Below are 20,128 nucleotides of genomic sequence, written 5' to 3'. Positions count from 1 at the left end.
GGAAGATCCGGCGTATCGTATGGACCGGCATCTCCTTGATTCGGAAGGAATAATGGGGGCACTCTATAATAGACCTAAGAAATCACACTACACAGGCCCCACCGCCCATACACTACAAATCTGGCATGCGGCGCAGCGAGCATTGGGTTGGGACGCTACCATCACACAGATGACACTTCTTTGAGACACCCGTAAACTAGGACTATTAAGAAACACCAAGGGATTCCGGCAATGGGATTTAATAGGGATCTCCCGGGTGGGGGACCTTTGGAAGAAAGGCAAGGTCGTTCCTTTAGCTCAGCTACAAGCCACCTATAAATTAACGCAGACAGAAACTTTTAGATACGCGCCGATCCGACATGCACTTCTAGAAGTGATTCCACCAGCCACACACTTACCGGAGGCCTCCCCACCGGAGGATAGATTCCTTTCGGATCACCTCCAGAAAAAGGCCATTTCCTTCACATATAAGAAAATAACCAACAACCAAAAAGACCCAACAGGGACATTGAATGTGAGATGGGAGGTGGACCTGGGGGACCTAGACGAAGACGACTGGCGGGCGGCCTTGGCATCCCCACGGGAAGTCGCAATACCCTCCACACTAAGGTTATTGCAATTAAAAATTCTGCACCGCATATACTACACAAGAACCCTGCTACACAGATTAGGCAAGGCAGATACTCCTCCATGTCTCGGAGAATGCTGTGCCGACGGCACCTTCTGGCAAACAATATGGGTCTGCCCGAAAATAGCTCGCTTCTGGGAGGCCATCATACACACGATGTCACAGGTCACCAGAATTAAGATTCTGACTAACCCAAAACGATGCCTACTTTTGGGAACCCACGGATTTGAATCGTACAGACCAAGATTGGGTAACACTCGGAACTGCATTAGCTAAACGTAACATAGCGCAACTATGGGGCTCGGGACTATCTCCGACACATCAGCGGTGGTGCCGGGTATGGACCGCACGGTGGTTATAGAGAAATCGGTGTATATTCACCGGGGCTGCCCCCAAAAGTGGACGCGTATATGGGGAAAGTGGAATCTATTTTGGGGTGACATTTGTGAACATCCTCTGATAGAGCAGGACTCGGATGATAGTGATTGTTTGGGATGAGGGGATGGGACGAGCTATGTATTACCGCTAATATTGTGTTTCTGACTACCAGGAGCTGCTAGATGCTTGTGTGCGCAAACTGTACCACTATGGAAGATAATTAACTTATTGTTGATAATTGCCACTGAGTGATCCACTGTAATACTGATTGATCGTTCAATTGTGTTTCAAATGCCAATAAAAATGTTAAACAAAAAAAATAAAAATAAAATTGTTTGGTTATAATAAGCGGGCGACTCACCCGCTTTGTCTCCTACACCCCCTCAGGAAAACAGTTTGCCGAAACCAAATAGCAAGTTGGACACAGGAGGAATTACATTTGGAGGTCTAGTGCAGCCAGTGCCTCTGAATGAAATCAAGAGAAACGGATCTGAGGCAGTGGCCGCACCAAGCTCGTTTTGACAAGTGGAGGAAAGACCGCAGTGTCTAGGCCGCAGTGTAGTGACTGACCGACAAGCACACACAATGTAAGAGAGCAGATACCTATACACGAATTGAAAGAAACTGCGCCCTTGGGTCATGTACAACATTACTTTCATTATATAAGTGTTGGAGGGTTCTTATGGGATGAACAGCCAGACCTCCCTTGCAACACTTGATATCTTTTCGTATTGCAGAAACTGTCCAGCTCCCAGGTTAAAGGAAGTCACTGCCTCCTCTCGGGTTATAAATTGGCCATTAACATAGAGATCTTCCAACAGCTGGCATCCTCCTTCTTTCCAACGCCGCAGAGACATGGACTCAGCAATACATGAGAAAGGTTGTACTGCCCAAAGAGGCATTTACGGGGCATAAGGAGCATGTCGTACCACCTGCCTAACCACAGGTGATAGCCACATGGTGTACAATATAGGGAAATGATGCGGGTAACCCGGTACCGATCATCAGGAGATCCAGCAGAGGGTGACCACCGCATGTGCCCGCCAGGAGTTGCTTTTCCCAGGTATCGTCACCATCCAGCTAATGGACCGCGTGCTGTAGTTGGGAAGCCATGTAATATAGTTCCAGGCAGGGATCCTAAAGCCCCCCCTCTACACCATCCTCTTTGTAGTGTTTTGAGTCGCACCTTCTTGCGTCTGGAACCCCACAGGAGGTCCATCAACAGGCAGTACAGTGCCTGGAAGTGGTGTCTGGGAACTACATATAGCCAATGCTGTAGGGCATACAGACAGCGTGGCAAAATGATCATGTTCACAATCGCTATCCGGCCCAAAAGGGACAGGGGTAATTCTTTCCAGAACTGTACGGAGCCACATACTCCTTCTGCCACCCTCCCAACATTAAGATCCAAGTACGATGAGGCCATATTGTCCAATCAGATGCCTAAGTATTTGGCCCCTTTAGTCACCCATGGAATCCCCACCTGTGATAGCTCGCTTTCAGGTCTTCCCGCCAGTCTTCCCTAAAGGGGATCAATTTAGATTTTCCCTGATTAATTCCAAGACCAGAGACATCCCCAAACCTCTGTAACACTTTAAGGAGGATAGGCACTGAATATGCCGGCTGTTGGAGATACACCAACGTATCATTGGCATAAAGGGGACCACATGGTTGGTCTCTCCAAGAGTAATCCCCATAAACCCATCCTATCACACAGGGCAGCCACAAGAGGTTCCATGGCAATTGCAAATATGAGTGGTGATATAGGGAAGCCTTGACACAGCTCAAATGGATTGGATACCAACTCTTATTCTAGCCGAATGAACTTCATAGAGTACCTGGACCCATTTGATGAAACCTGGACCCATTTGGTGAAACCTGGACCCACTCCGACCTGCCAAAGTGCCTGCCAGACATAAGACCAATCCACAGAATCGAAGGCTTGTTCTATATCCAAGACTGCTGGGGCATAATCGTCGTCCTTGAGGCACAGAGCATGCAACACGTGCTAGGTGCCGCAAGTTATGGGTGGTACTACTCTTCAGGATTAACCCCACTTAATCTGTATGTATAAGAAGGGGCATATGCAGGAAAAGGCGGGCTGCTAGAATCCCACTAAGAATTTTCACATCCAGATTCTCGATCGAGATCGGCCTGAAGGACCAAGCGAGCAAGGGTCCCTATCAGGTTTTGGAATCATGGCCACAAAGGCCTCATGCATGGAGGCTGGCAAAGTGTTAACCCCAAGTGCCTCATTGTAGACCTCCAGAAGGCGGTCAGCCAACAGAGGGGCAATCCTATGATAAAACTCCATTGGCAGCCTGTCGCTTCCAGGGCTCTTGGCCGGCTTGAGACACCTAATTGCCTCAAGGATCTCTTCCCTAGTAATTGGAGCATTCAGCATTTCGGCCACTTCCGGATCTAATCTGGGGAGCTCGACAGAGGTTAGAAAGTCCTAAATATCCTCCAGTGGGGGGGATATTTGTTTCACATAAATGTTACTTAGATGTACAGCCAGGACTTCATTGATTGCACATTGCATATACACTAACTCTCCATTCCCATCGGGGAGCTGTAATATAGGTGTTATTGATTACTCCCTTTTAACCAGTCAGGCTACAGAGTTCCTGTTAAATCTCCCTCCATGTGCAGCAGTTGTCGGTATGCTGTATGTGTGTGTTTCTCTAACCTGCGCCAATCATCAAGCAAGGTCTCCCGAGTGGCACACCACTCTGGCATAGTGTGAGGGGCCATGTCACATAACTGCATGCAAGCCAAAATCTCCCTAAATGCCCCAGTCAACCGGGGTTTGGCATAGGCACGAGGGGGTTCGCAGTCCAGGGACTCATCAAGGACACAGTTAACGTCTCCTACCAAATTATCGCTGCACCCAAATAGGGTAGCACAGCAGGGAAGAAATCAGGTCAGTCAACATTAAGAACATGCACATTAATGATGCATATCTCTCTCCCTTTCAGCTTCCCATGTAAAATAACATACTTCTCCTCAAGATCCACCACATGGTGCAAACACTGAAAGGTAAAAAAGCCTGAATATGAGGTGGCATAAAGCCGCCCCCTCCACTGTTTCCTCAGGCATGGTAGGGAGTCCCAGTCCCACCCCCACCCCCCAATTTTTGCATCTCTTGCAAACAAGCTACCTCCACCCGTACAGCTTCAAATAAGCAAACACACGTCTGCGTTTCTCTAAGGCAGCGATACCACAGACATTCCAGGTAATTAGCTTTGTTATGTAGGCGGCCATGGGTTACATATTAATCTCTCCTTACCCCTCATTATCAGTACATTCCTGCACAATCAGTTCAGCCAAAAGGACCCTCCTGGCATTGCAGACATAGATCTCGGACATGGAAGCAGGGTCAACAACCCCAACCATACTGCAACAGGTAAATCATATGTCAATTCAAACTCCCCCCTCCCCTTTGGCAGTACTGCTATCCCACCTGGTCTAAGACCAGACAGGATAAGGATTTGCAAGTGCCGTCCCACATCCCAACTAGAAGAAGAATGGAGAAGAACAAGGAACCATAAAACCATATTCCCCATTCCGTTTTTCTTTTTTGTTTCTTTGCTTTTCACAGACACTTATGCTGCGCTAGAGGTTGGTCAGCTGGTTGGGTGCGAGCTACGGCCCAAAATCCACAGCTACCCACTATGCAAAACACGGTTCAGTTTTGGAAGGAAAAATGTGATTTATTCATGTTGCACTAGGCCTACCTGCACAAGTGAGGTACCATTTTTATCAGAACACATGTGGGAGCATAGAATAGCATGATATTTATTATTACTAACAGGATTTCGCTGCATTTGTGCCTTTTCAAATGTAAGCCTGTGTAAGAAAAAGGCATATTGAAAAATACCCTCTAAACATATGCTCGTACGGGTACCCACAATTTCAGAGATGTACACGTAACCACTGCTTTTAAACTCCATATCTTGTGCCCATTTCAGAAATATATAGGTTACCTTGATACCTATTTTTCACTCTACATATTTCACCATTTGAGCTGGTCTATGCTCACTACACATATGGAAAACAGTTGTACGGTGGAGCTCAGTTGTTGACTCTGGTACCTCGGGTTCTTGGAAAACCTTCAAACCCTATATATCCCCCCAACAAGAAGGGTTTAGTGGATGTAACAGTACATTGCTTTTGTAAATCGGCCATTGTGTCAAAAAGTGTGTCATAGATTAAAATATCACAAATGGCAATTTTTTCCTTCTCGTTTTCAATTTGTTTTTTCTTCAACAGTTAGTTTCTTTGAGAAAACATTGAGGGATCTACACATATGACCCCTTGCTGAATTCGGAATTTTGTCTACTTATCAGAAATATATAACTTTCCTGGATCACCAGTGGGTTTCACATCGGTTTGCACCACAAACTGAAAGAAGGTTGAAAGCACAAAAAATAGGAAAAATTGACTACCTCTTTGAAAAATGACAAAACTGTGGTAAAAAATGAGTTTTTTTTAATTCAGCTCTGCATGTTCTGAAAGCTGGGAAGATGGTGACCTCAGCACATCAAACTATTCATTGATGGAAATTTTTATGGAAAAATCCAGACACTTTTATCCAGAGCACTTTTTTATGTATTTTTCCCCAAAAACTCAAAATGTAGCTATATTTTTGCCATTTTCTCGGTTCCTTCCAGGGGAATTAACAAACCCTGGGTACCTTTAAAAATCCTCAGGGAGTTGGAAAAAAAAGGACACAAATTTGGTGTGGATAGCTTATGTGGACAAAAAATGTATTGAGGCCTAAGTGCGAACTACCCCAAATAGCAAAAAACAGGCTTAGCACTGGATGGGAGGAGTGGGAGAGGCCTAGCAGCGAAAGGGTTGAAATGGTTTGAGTTGCAGATTAAAGTACCATAAGAAACCCACCTTTAAGTCTAATAGGAAGAAAGTTCAGTGGCGTGCATCAAAGGCAGCTCGTAGATGTACAACACTTCCTGAAGAAATATCTTGCCCACTGATTTGTATAACGACCCCTTCCACCACAGATGTCTAATTACATATATGTTGATTTCCAGATCGGTCTCATTGTAACGAAGAGCAAACGAGCAGAAAAACTGACAGAACTTGCAGGTAAATGGTAATGAATTTTTGTAGTAACACATGATTTCTCATCTTTTCTTTTATGTACAATATCATATTTTTTTTTAAATAGAAAAAAAACATTGAGTGTAATAGTTGTGAAGCTTAATGATGAGCATACTTTGAAATGAACTTTCTATTGACTTCTTTGTAAATACCAAGGGACAGCCACTGCCCCCCCCCCCTCCCCCCCAATCCTGTAACTAGCAAGGTGCTACAATATAATCAATTGTTTACTTTTTCCATAACAATGGCTAGGCTTACTATAATCTACTTGACTAACATTTGAGGGAGGGTGTGTCTCTGTTTGTGCTACACAGTATATCTCCCTGAGTCGTAAACTTACGAGGAACTCGTGATCAGGCCCATAACCTTTTATTTCACATTGTGATAAACTGCAAAATATGGTTGGTATTCCCTTGAAGCGGGATGTGTTACCTGAAATGGTTAAAGTAGAGAGTGCATCGATCTAAGTGCTCTCTGCTGTATTGTTTTTTGTGCTTTTTACATGCTAGTAGATGGATATATTACCACTTGCAGACTTTATTTCCTTACTCTCAAAGGGAACACACATCACATAAAGATTGTTAAATGACTAGCCACAATTGCCTAATTCTTCTAATTGACATTAGATATAATTGCTCTTTTAATTGCAGGAAACCCAAAGAAGCACATAACCGCCCTCAAGAAAACTGTTGATGTGACTTGCAGTGGGGAACCATCACTGTTTAACTCTTTGTCTTTGGCCATGCAGACTCTGAAGTTAGTATATGGGGTACACGGGGTTCTTGCTGCATATGTTACACAAATGTTCTACTGACTCTTTTAAAGTATGTTTCTGGCTGGCAGTGATGTATAAAGGGCCTTTCTGGACAGCTGTCTCATCATAATTGGGAAATCAGTATTCAAATCATTGTAATATTGGGCAGTACATGATAATAAGGAAAGAAATTTTTAAACTGTCGGTCCCACTTATTTTTCACAGTAAAAAAACAGACTGCACAACACAAATGTGAGTGGGTTAAAAAAAAATCAACACAATTACATGCAAGATATAACAGTTTGAAAAACTAAAAAATACGAATTATAGTTGTATACCTAAATGTGAAAATTGTGACTCAACTTAAATTATATCCATACCTTTTATATGAACTCAGTCGGGTATTTATAATCCAGTATGCTTCCTCACTGAGGATTTTCAGGCTAATGTGCAATTCGGATATCAGGAGTATCCAGAAGTTGTTGTCATTTAGATTTTCCTCCCCGAAATAAATGGTCCAGAATTTTGCGTATGAGCAGTTACTATCACTTAAACAGCAAAACAAACACTGTTCTAACAAGTAATCACAAGGGAGACACAGCATAAAGGCAACACAGTCAGATGGTTAAAGTGTGCATGAGGAAAAGCTTGTAAATATATTCACATTTGGATGCCTTTTTCTTTTCAGTGGTGGGAATGTATACTTCTTTGGTGGAATTAGTGCTACCTCATGCCAAGGAGACTACTTAACATCTGGAACGGTTAACAGTTCCTTTGGAACTAGTATCATCCTTAAAAGAACTGAATAGATCTTAGATGACACCATTATGGAACTAGCCGCTAGCGACACTTGAATCACTTTGAACTATAAAACGTAATGCCTATTCCAAATATGATATTTTTACTCAAGGTCCTAGAATAAAACAGCTAAAATTCAACTTCTAGCCAGCCTAGACAGCACCTTATGTTAGAAGAACGGCAGTGTGTCTTCACACCAAATAGATGGCTAGAGAGAACACTCCTTGTGTGCATACAATGCTGATCTGTCCTTCCCGATGATCCAAAATTTGAAGGTGACTTTCAACACCCTCTACCTTAATATTGTTCTAAAATGATTGCATGACATAATAGGAGTTTTTGAGCTTGCAATCATTGTGGTTTGCATCTTTCCCGTTTGATCAATATGCCCAGGTTAGGTTAAGATTGATGACGCCGTATGTCCGAACCCCGTTCAGAGGGCCACGGGGTAAGTAGGAGCTACTGGGTCCAACTGTAGGGGTTGAGGCCTTTTACTACTTAGGTCCTGGGGTCCAACCTACTATGCATCTTGAGCAACTGGGCGAAGTACCGCATGAGGACTTGACTCCGTATTAGTGCGGGCTGAGCAGTCCAAGGCTTCTTGGAGGAGTGGGGTAGGTGGACATGGGATGAACACAGGCTCACAACTCGAAATACGTTCAGCGATAAACGATAGTCCAGTCAAACACTTGCTTTTATGGAAAAAGGAGTATTAATATACAAACACTAAGTAAAATACAGCATTCACAAACAATACACACATCCCCTGACGTCAGGGTACTAGTTTTTTTTTATAGGCCAGTTCCGGATTTCCACTCCTCTCTCGCTAGTGGTGGTGGTTAGTCCCCATTCACTATGGGCAACATTCAGTTAAGCCCCACTAGTAGTCCAGGTTTCAGGAATTCCACTCTTTATTAAAGTGAAGTGTTCTCGCACCGAGGCACTATATGACAGGCAAGTTCCCCCTTGGCTGTCTAGCTCATAATCAGTCTTACCCGCAACAGCAGGGTTGGAATGATCAGAATCTCAGAGCGTGCCCCCTTCACAAGTGCTGAAGCTGCAGCGTCGGTCTCTGGTAAATTCTTTGCATGCACCTCGGCAAGGGCAGCGGTCAGGTGTCCTCGAGTTCTTCACACGCTGTCCTGTAGAGGGGCATAAAGATGCTCCTCCAATGTTGATAAGCTTCTTATAATCCTCCACACAGATTAGGTGTCGAGGGATGCGATGCCCCTGGTGCTCCTGGCGCTGGCCCTCAGTCGGGGCTTGGGCCCGCCCCGGTCACCATGGCTGCCTCCTTCTCATGACAATGGTCTCAACCAGACCAGGCTCCTTGTCTTGTCCTGGTGGCCCCACCGGGCATACAGGGTCGCCATCCTCACTGCACACGGGCTACGGCCTCATCGGCATGGTAGCAATCTTCAGGGTGACCCCACCTGGCATATGGGGTCACCGACTTTACCCTGCACACAGGCAACAACCCGATTAGTGCAGCAGCCATCTCCTTACACCCCATTGCAGGATTCTAGTCTCCAGGATCCCCCACTGGACCTTGCTTTCTCCAGCGCTCTCCTCTTCCTCACAGGGCACACTGCACTTGGCAAGCAGGCAGGCACTGATGCACCAGGAACCAGGGACAGGTGAGTCCCTTGGTGATATCCCCCACCAAGTTGGGAGTCCGGCAGGCCTTGGGTCCCCAGTCCTGGTCACACGCAGAGGTTTTGCAGAGTGTCTCCTCCTTGCACAGTCAGACTAGCTGCTTGATCATTGACAATTTTGTTATCTCAAGCTGCTCCTCTTATATCCCATTTCCAGACACCAAATGTGAATTAGAGTCCGAGTCTTTGTAGTTTATGTTGGGGGTCTGCTTCCTTTTTAAGTGCTCTCTTCTCTGCTCTTCCTCCAGAAAGTAGTCTGTCAAAGCAAGAGCTATCCAAATCTGATAGCTCCACAACACAGTTAATGGGAGCTAATAGTCTTGGCCGTTTTCAATTGGATGAGTTTCTTCTAATTAAAGTGTAATACCGAGAAGACAGAAGTGCTCTGTGTGGGGCATAATTTGGACCTCAAGTTAAAGCGCACTGGCCAGAGGCGGCACCTCCACCAAATAAGCATGTGGAAACAGTCTATAACCTGGGTGTGAAATTTGATAGTAATGGTCCTTCCATAATCAAAATAATTCTGTGGTTGGCAAATGTTTTGGCATCCTACGCATGTTCAAGAAATTCCTACACTTTTTGTCAGTCCCAATATTGATCACAGTAGTCTTGGCATTGTTCAGGTCCAGGCCGGGCTATGCCAATGCCCTATACGGCGGTCTCCCGCAAGATTTGTTGAGGAAACTTCAAACTGTACAGCATTCTGCTGCTACGCTTGTTCTCGGTTTACCTAGAAGGGAGCACATTTCTCCCCATCTGCCGAATTTGCACTGGCTTTCAGTGCACAAGCAGATTCTTTTTTAGACCACTCTCCTTGTACACATAGGTTTATTTTCTCCTTCTCTCAAGTTCTGTCTTTTAGGATCAAATCTTTTTTATTGGCAAACCAAAAAGCAAGTCACATACACAGCAAGCCGCCTACAACCCATTACGGGCCGGCTACAAAATGTAGTTGTTTACCAATGAGCAGATCCAAACATGTCCAGTTAATAACCGCCAAGTGGGCGTGGTAATACACAGCATGTCGCCTACAACCCAGTATGGGCCGACCGTGTATGGGGAAGATGAGATAGCGGACGTACAAGCTTATTAAAAAATGCATAGGTCATCATAATCAACTGTGTATAGCAATGGCCTTAGCACAGAAAAACGGAAAAACAAAAAACAGAAATTAAACAAACCCTTGCCCACCCCCTCTCCTTCCGACTAGACTATAACAGGTTTGTAAAGTGTCTGATTTGGGCTGCCCCTATTCAGAGTCCTTGAGTTCATGAGGCCCCGACCTCCCCCTGATCGTGAGGCAAAAATCTCAGGATACGTAGGTATGATGGACAAATCAGTTCCCTGAACTCTTTGAACAGGATAGCGATGAATAGGGACCATATTTTCACATATGCTGTAGGGTCAAATCTGGCCGCCATAGACAACCTCTCCATGCCCAACAAGGACCAGAGCTGATGGAGCCATTGTCTGTGATCTGGGATTTTGTCTGAACCCCAGTTTGCCAAAAGTAACCTGTGCGCTGCATTAAGGTCCAGAGATATCTGTCGGCCTCTTGTGGACCGGAGTGGGTATGTAAGGGCATTGGGTAGCCCCTAGAGGATGTATGCAGGGAACCGGGGAAGTTCAGTTTTGAAGTTGCTATCAGTGTCGCCCCGTACCGTCTCCCAGAATCTCTTCAGCTTGGGACAATTCCACAGGAGGTGTATTAGAGTCCCGGGGTTGCTGCAGCCTTGCCAGCACTGGACGTCGCCTAGCGTGTTCCATTTCTGAATGCGTACAGGGGTGTAGTACCAGTATGAGCTAATTTTGTATGCTGTTTCGGTGTGACCCATGTTATGTGCCGCATGGTGCGTCCTATAGAATATATCACCCCATTCTTTGTCAAGTTCCGTCTCCCATTGGATCTGGTCTGGAGTCTTGTGGTTGTGGGATGTTTTCATCAAGTAGCTATAGATGTCAGATACAAGTTTCTTGTCATCCTCTTTGAGGAACAACCATTTCTCAAAGGGGATCAAAAGTCTGCTAGCTTTAGAGCGCGTCTCTGTGTGGAGCAACCAATGGGTCAGTTGAGTGTGGGTCACTCTGTCTTGTTCTAGCAAGGTGTATTGTCTTGAGTAATTCAAATGGAATGAGACCCTCGTGATCAAAGAGGAAGGCAACTCGCTTGCAGCCAACGCTTAGCAATGCCCGGAGACAAACAGGGGAAAACTCAGAGTTTGCAAACAAGGGGTCATGGGGGAAGGGAAGGATGAAAGTTCGGCAGTCTCCACTACTTTATCCCATGTTTTCAGTATAGGGCTGGTGACTGAGGATGAGTAGAGACCCCAGGATCTGTGGGCACAGGGGAGCCAGGCCTCCCTCCAAATATGTGAACCCGCTACAGTTTGGTCCATGAATACCCAGTGCTTTTCAGTCATTGGGATATTCCACTCTATCAGGTATCTCAGCTGCGCGGCTTGGTAGTACTGCAAGACATTAGGCACCTCCAAGCCCCCCTCTTGCTTAGTTCGTTGCAGCAATTGTTTTTGTAATCTGGGCTTTGTCTTTCCCAAAATAAAGCGATCGATCTCTCTTTGAAGATTGCGTATCATTCCAAGTGCGGGAGAGAGGGCAAGTGTCTAGAAAATTAAGAGGGCCCGGGGGTACGGCATTCATCTTTACCGTGGCTATTCTGCCCAACCACGAGAGAGATAAGCATTGCCATTGTGGCAACGCTTTGTGGCCAAGAGTCTGAAGTAGTTGGCCTGCGCAGTTTTAGTGAGACTCTGAGCCAGTGCTAATCCCAGGTAGGGGAGATCAGCCTCCACCCACTGGAAGTCGTACTGGGAACATAGAATTTGCTCTGTGCTTGGGTTTACAGAGCGGTTTAGTATTTGTGATTTCAACGAGTTAACTTTGAGGCCCGAAACTGCTCCGATTTCGCTCAGCTCATAGATAATGGCTGGAAGCGAGGACAGGGGTCGGGTGATAGAGAATATGATATCAACTGCGTAGAGAGTAATCCAATGATGATCGGCCTCAAATGGAATGGCCAAAGCCCTGGGGTCGTCTCGCAGCCTCTTTGCGAAAGGCTCCATATAAGGCGTCAAGTTCTGTCTTTTGACCCAGTCACGCTAATGAGATCTCGGCGATCGTTTGGCTGTGGATGTCAGACAACTGACTAAGCCTTAGCATGGAGTTCACATTACTATAAATTAAAAACCTAGGGAAAATATGTAACAACCCAGCAGGAATACACTACTGTATGAGTACTAATCAAATGTGAAACTCTGGGGGGTGCTCTTTAATGTATGAATATCAAGCCAATACTCTGGATAAAACATTTGAAGATCCTACACAGAGTTCATATGTATCTGGGAGAAGTGAAATGAGCTAAGATAGCAAGAACAATATTGGGAGTTAATTTCCGTTTTCTATAACAGCCTAGTTGTCGGTACTTCAAAAAAAGAATATATCAAAGTCAACTTGAATGAGGCTTAGAGGGCAGTTATCAGCACCCTTAAGAGCACATTAACCCTTCTTGAAAATCATTGCTTTGTTTGCAGATAATATTGAAGTTTAAGACCATTTATGAAAATGCACCAGGATACTTTGAAGACTGCATCACAATACACCATCCAGGCCAGTTTCTACAGTGTAGGGGGGAAACAACTACTGATAAATGCTGCCATCACAGAGAAGGATTCCTCCCTACCCAGTAAAGCACGCATTGGAGTAATCTATCGGACCACCTACAACTAAAGACGTTGCTCAGGCCCGCATGATGCACCTGTTTTGATTATGTAGGAGATTCGTCCTTCTGTTTTCAGGCAGTGATTGGATGACCCAGAGCCCTTAAGCTCTGTATAAATTTCATTAAGATAATGATGACTATGAATGACATCACACTTCCTGAATTGCATGAGGTTATAAAGCAAAAAAGAGTTGCAAAAAGTTGTACCTCCAAAAGTGCCCTTTGTACATGTACATTTGAACCAAATTAAAAGTAATATGTACCTATTTCTTTGGGTCCACTAGTGCAAAAGGGGCCCACCAGCCATTCTGCAAAGTGAACTTTACAGTTCAATTTAAACTCTATATGACCTCTGTCAGGAATTGGATTACTGACTGGGGTGAGTGACTCTCCACCTTAAAGAATAATCATAACCCTTGTCCGGTGAACCCTTGAAGTCACTAATTTCACCTGAGCTCAAAACCCTAGTAACTATAGCACAGAGCAGACAGGCATAACTTGGAGCATAGTATTTATGGAGTTCCAAAACAGTAGTAAAGTCATAAGGCAAAACAATAAAAATCCCAAACTGAATTTAGAAAAATAGAGTAAAATGTAATCAACCAAATGGCAACAATCCAATAATGGTAACATGGGATACTCTAAAATGTTAAATAATAAGAGCGCCAAGAAACGTAATGTGCCAATGCTAGGCAATGGTTGCAGTAGACAGGGACCTAAGCGCAATTTGATGCTGATCACAATGGAAAACGGGTCAGATACTCCAACCAGGTCTGTCCCAGTAAAAGAAAAGTTTACCTTCTGACTTTAGTCCTTTTAGTCCCAATCCACCACAGGAGTGCACATCTAATGCCTCAGGACGTCATGAAAGGCACTTAGAAATTCTCAGGTTGTGAAGCACAGGTCAAACAGCAGTGTCTAGTCCAGATCCATTTGCCAATGGTCAGCTGGGCAGTTGCAGGAAAAGGCCTCTTGTAGCTTGTTGTGTCCTGTAGCTTTAACAGGTCTTATGGCCCTGGATACAAGAGTAAGATCCAGTCCGTTAGGGCTCTTGCCAGATCTGAAACAGCAGGTTCAGTCCCCTTCTGGTCTCCCACAATTCCATCAGTATTTTGAAGTGGGTGCCTGGAGGTGCTACATTTATTCCTGGCATGAGCTAGTGGGTGGGACTGTCTCCTGGGCATGTTCTAATCAATGGGGTAGAAGTTCCCGGACAAACCCTACCCACTTTGGGCATTTTCAAAATGGCAAAAGGCTTTGACTACAGTAAACCTTGCCTCTGATGTTTGGGAGTGTGTGTGGGCAGTGTGCTATGGTAATCCTGGTGTTCTCCCAAGTCTGAAACTAATATCCAGTTTGAGGCAGTCACTGTACCCACAATAAACCCAGAGACAGATGTCTTGTAGAACAAAGCAGGGTTTTCCAGCAACCAGACAGTCGATGCATAAGAATTGTTTTGGTATCCTGTTACCCAGCAACCTTCAAGTGCACCCCAAGTGTTATATGTAAAACTCAGCAGACCTGTTCAGCAGGATTTGACACTATTGTTAAAAAGGAGGCTCACCATACATATTCTGTCGGGTATAGAGGGGTCATCTCTGCCCATTCAGGGCAGCCTGTTGTTTGATCCTGGGAAGCACTTTGCACTTTTTCACACCTATTCAAAGGTCTCTTCCTGCTTTGCATAGGTGGGATAGCAAATGCAAATTAAGCTTCATGACTATTTCATTTTTTTTCTAGCTAGTCCCATTCTTGAGCTAGAGTATTATGATTTTGAACATGTTCTCTGGTTTTGTACATAGGACAGCTAGATCTGCCTGGTGAAAAATAGCTTTTGGGTGCTAGTCAGTGTGAGTAGATTAACATTAAATTTTTACGTGTCCTACATTTATATACTATGTACCCTTCCTTGTGGGCGACATGGCATACAGAGAGGTGACTTATTAATGTTTAAAAGGGACGTTTTGATCTCTCAAAAGTGTTTATTTTGACAGGTCGAATTGCAGTGTTGAAACTGCCATAACCAAGCTACACTGGTAGGCCTGTAGCCATGTTTTACACAGTCACTGTAGCAGATGGCACAATAGATGCTGCAGTGAACTGGTAACATTTCCTTAACAGGCCCGAGAACCATTTTTATAATATATCTGGGTTTTTGTGTGTAAACTAATCAAGGCACAATCTGCACATCAGACATAATTGGATTCCAACACAACAACCAGTCTGTTAAATCACCTAGGGTTGCACATCTGTATAGGAAAAACTGGCTCCCGGTGAGGAAACGGGTGCGTTTTAAATCTTTGTGTAACGTATTTAAGGCACTCCAAGGAATAGGACCCGACTACCTACGAAAACAATTTAATTGGTTCATACCAAATAGAAATCTTCGCTCCCTTGGAGCCAAGCTGGTTACAGACTCAGTTATAAAAAAAAAAGCGACATGGGGAGGCCGAAGCTTTGTCTTCGGGGCAGCCAAAGCCTGGAATTACCTCCCATTTCACCTGAGAAATGCCACTGATCTTCTAGCCTTTAGGAGGGGTTTAAAGACTTGGCTTTTTGATAAGTAACTTTGCATCTGCTGCTTTGCCGAAAGGATCAGTAACTAATGCCAGGACACCTCTGGGTAACAGTTGTGCTTAAAAAATTCCGTAACATAAAATGGAACGCATGCTGAAATAATCACAAACATTAAAAGCTGTTGGTTTGGAAGAAATGAAGAGATATTATTGATACTAACTGAGACAGAGGGTTCAATTCCCTCAGTGGTCCACTTACACTCAATCTCAGGGTAACCACAAGCAACAGTCTCCATATCACTGGTGGAATGGTAGGGAAAGAGGCCAACAGCCACAACAACCAATATCGTATATAAAATCACAATCCTAGTCAAAACCGTGAGCAGCCACTCCTTGTCTGTTACCCATTCCAGTGACAAATGGTTCACAACAGAAAGATTCAGAATACTGGCTCTGCTTCACATCTGTTCACAGCTCATGAAGGGAGACGATGTGTTGATTTACAGGATGCTTACTTCCACAGTTCTGCAGCAGCGAAACACTGAAAATTCCTTCCAATACAAAGTTCTACAGTTTGAGCTGAAAGCAGATCCAAAGACTATTCCCCAATGCATGGCAGTAATAGCTACTCATCTCTGAAGGGCAAGAATCCACATCTCCCTGTACCTAGATAATTGGTTGATCAAGGCACAATCTGCACATCAGACATAATTGGATTCCAACACAACAACCAGTCTGTTAAATCACCTAGGGTATAGGAAAATCTGGATCTCCTAAGAGGAATGCCTTTGGATCAGGACTTACAAATCAAATAATTGTCATGAATTGTTTCTTAACTGGTTGGGGGAAAATTTTCAGGATCTAACCTTTCAAGGCTTGTGGTATTGGATTGGAAGAAGTTGTCTCGTTAGAGATCTTCCGCTACTCTGGCTTCCCAGATATAGACCTCATTGGACAGAAGCAAGTGAAAATGTCCAAAATTACACCTCAGGGGCGTTGGAACCAAGGCTTCTGGGCAATTCCCTTTTGATACAGTGGTTAGGACATTTTATTTACGCTTTTCCTCCAATCCAATTGATACCAAAATTGTTAATAAAGCTGAGATACTCTAATGGGACAATCATCTTAAAAGGCAAAAAATGGCTAAGACAATTGTGGTATACAGAGTTTCTTCACCTATCTGTCAAGCCCCTCAAGAAGTTGGAGCGCAAACAGAACCTACTGTCCAGAATGCAAGGGCAGATTTTCCACAGCAGCATACACTCTGCGTACCTGATAACATGGCTCTTGACATCATTCCTTACGAACACTTGATTTTACCATTAGACTGAGTGAACATTCTAAAAGAAGCCAAGCGATTGTCACCCTGAGCATCATATGCTGTCACATTGAGAAGATTTATTATATGGTGCCTAGACAATAGACGTAACCCCATTCATTACAAAGAAGAAGTTGTTGCTCCTTATTTGCTTAATCTCACCAGCATATTTCAATAAAAGTTAATCTTGCTGCCATTACAACATATAGAAAAGAACCCACCCCAAATCCTTTTTTTAACCATTCCTTTAATTAAAGACTTTTTGTAAGGATTAAAGAAGACTTGTCCTCCAATAAGACCATCTCCACATTCATGGGTACTGAATCTGGTTGTGTCAAAATAATGGCTTACCCGCTTGAGCCTATACATAAGGTATCTTTGCAGTACCTTTCATGGAGGATAGCAATTTTAGCAGGCTTTACTTCTGTGAGAAGAGTCAGTGAAATTCTAGCTCTTTCAGCAGTCAAACCCTTCATTGTTTTTTCACAGCAACTAGAGTAGTCTTGAGAACACACCCCTCTTTTTTTTACCTAAAGTTATTTGTTTTGTATATGTTTTTATTGCCATTTTTGCAATTAACATAAAAATAGTTGTACACTATAAAACTTTTTAATTACCAGTATTTTTCAACAATCCAACTTCAGCTGAAGATCTGAACATTTGTTGATGTCAGAAGATTTCTCGTGTTTTATTAAGACAGAACAAAACATCTTAGTGCAGTGAATCAATTATTCCTTAACAATGGTCCATTAAGGACCAGTATTGATTCTTCTAAACAATCCATTTCTAGATGGGCAGTTACTTGCATTTTGTTTTGCCACCTGCTAACTCATTCCTCACACAGTAAAGCGGGTTCTGCTGCATGGTTAAGAAAAATACCTTAAACAGAGATTTGTAAAGCAGCTACTTGGAAATCAGTATTGGTTTTATTTAATGAGTTTTATATAGCGCTGGCAAGACCCAGGGATATCAGACCGCTTTATAGACAAAGATAAAAGACAGTGGATAAGGCTGTGATTGGAGAGCATAGATTACAATATACAGACTTGTTGAGGGTTAGTTTACAGTAGTTCGGGTAAGGGAAACAAGATATGTGGGAAAGAGTTCAGAGAAGGGATTAGGTGTTGGAGGCTGAGGAGCTGTGTCGGTTGAGGAGAAGATCTTTTAACTGTTTTGAAACTCATAAAGCAGGGGTTTGTCCTGACATGCACTGGGAGAGAGTTCCAGATTTTGGCTGCATTTCCTGACAAAGAGCATGAGTGCTTTTTGTTTGTGTTATTTTTTTTTGGTGGGGTGAGAAGCAGTGTGGTGCTTCCTAGATTTCTTATCTGGCCTGCCTTTGAGAGTTTGGACGCAAGGTAAGCTGGCTTCCCGGTGTCTAGGACTTTGTGGGTGAGGCAGGAAATTTTGAAACGGCAACAAGCTTCGATCGGGGGCCATTTAATATGTTTCCAGTGACAATCCTTGCTGCTGCATTAAGTGTGGCTCTTAGGTTCGATTTTGTGGAGCCAGTGAGGGTGGCATTCCCTTATTTTGTCTAGACAGTACCATTGCTTGCATGGCAGTTTTTTTGATTGTTTGCGGGAGAAAGGGCTTGATTTTGTGCATGTGTTTTAGGTTATGGAATGCGCTCTTAGCTATATTCTTTGTGTTGGTTCATGCTCAGATCGAGGGGAATCCCCTAAAAATTTGACAGATTTGGAAAGTGTCATTTAGCAGTTCAACGCATCAATGGAGTTTATCCTCTCTTGTACCTGGATGGTCAGTCCATTGTTGGAAAGGAGTATGATTTCCATTTTATCTTGGATGAGTTTCAAGTGGTTGTGTGAGAGCCAGTTTTGGACTTTTAGGAGAGCGGAGTTAAGCCGTCGTACGTCTTCTAGTGTGAATATTTCTCTGTATAGATGCTTAGAGGTGGTACAGGATGGTTGCTTGTTTGAGTATGGATGTGAGGGGTTCCATGTATATATTGGAGTGTAGGTGAGAGGACTGAGCCTTTGGGGACACCCCTGGTTATGGAGGACGTGTCTGAGGTTGAGTTGTTGATTTTTATTAGCTTGAAGCGGTTATGGCGATAGGAGGTGAACCATTTTAGTACCAGGCTGTCAGTTCCGATCCAATTTTGGAGCCATTCTAGAAGCAGCTTTTGATCGGCTGTGTTGAAGGCCGCTGATAGGTCCAGGAGGATGAGTGGTCAGCATCTATCCGTGTCCAGTGACTTGTGTATGTCATCAGCTATGTTCAGTAAGGCTCTTTCCATGCTACATCCTTTTTTAAAACCTGATTGAATAGAGTCAAAAACATTGTTGGAGTCAATGTGTTGGGTGAGTTGGGAGAGAATGCATTTCTAAAGTTTTTTGGCAATGAAGGGAAGGTTGTAAATGGGCCTTAAGTTGTTAGTCATCTGGGTCTGCACCTGGTTTCTTCAGCAAGGGAGTGACTTGTCCTAGTTTAAGGCCGTCAGGCATCGACCCATTACTCAGGGAGCTTTTTATTATTTTGGTCCATAGAAGGGTTCGGTGTGAATGAGGCTTTTCGCCAGAGAGGCCAGAATAGGATCTGCAAGGTAAAAGGAGAGCTTGGCATTCACAATCATCTTTGAGATGTCGTACTCCATGAGCGCGTTAAATATCCTCCATCTCATGCAAGTTGAGGTGGATCCTAGGTTTGTATCGCATCCGAAGGGCTTAGGGTGCATGGCTGCCCTTAGCGAGATCGGCAATGGTGCGTCAGGTTCCTCCAGTCTGATGGGCGGGTTTCCGGTGCATGGAAAAGAGTGGTGGTCTGAGGAGAGTTCGATCTTTCTGGTTTTATCATTATAGAATTTGGCAAGATTGTCAGTGTTCTTTGGAGACATGGAGAGTTCGTTTTACTGGTTCGAAGTTTGTTTAATGATGTTGAACAGTTATTTGGGGCTGTTTTTTGCTTAATCTAGTGCTCTTCTGAAGAAAGCGGCTTTTTCTTTCACAAGGTGATTTTTATATTTTCTGTGTTCAACTCTGAGCTGTGGGAGGTGGAGGGTTTTGTTCTCCAGAGTCTTTCTGTTGCTCTCAGTTGTTTTCTTTTTACACTGAGGTCTTTGTTGGACCAGGATCTCGAGGGAGTATCTCAGATTTTTTTTTCAAGTTTTCTGGGAGCTAGTTGGTCTAGGAGTTGAGTTATAGTGGAAAGTGGAGTTATAGTGGGGAGTAAGGTTGTATCTTGAGTGGTTGTCTGTTGGT

At 44.0% G+C, this 20,128-nt stretch overlaps 1 protein-coding gene across 2 annotated transcripts in view; it reads left to right on the top strand.

The window, feature by feature from the left end:
- The window catches only part of GTF2H2C (GTF2H2 family member C), a 349,036-nt gene that overhangs the window by 212,541 nt on the left and 116,367 nt on the right, over window positions 1-20,128 (top strand). For both annotated transcript variants that reach the window (XM_085632380.1, XM_085632381.1), the window contains 2 exons: window positions 6,061-6,115; window positions 6,781-6,886. In XM_085632380.1, the coding sequence (XP_085488506.1) occupies window positions 6,061-6,115; window positions 6,781-6,886 (161 nt within the window). The remainder of the gene's footprint in view (window positions 1-6,060; window positions 6,116-6,780; window positions 6,887-20,128) is intronic.

Source organism: Triturus cristatus, chromosome 2_1, assembly GCF_964204655.1.
Source record: "Triturus cristatus chromosome 2_1, aTriCri1.1, whole genome shotgun sequence".
NCBI classification, from domain to species: Eukaryota; Metazoa; Chordata; class Amphibia; order Caudata; family Salamandridae; genus Triturus; species Triturus cristatus.
Note: the sequence above shows the minus strand (reverse complement) of the source record. Positions and strands in the feature narration are given on the sequence as shown.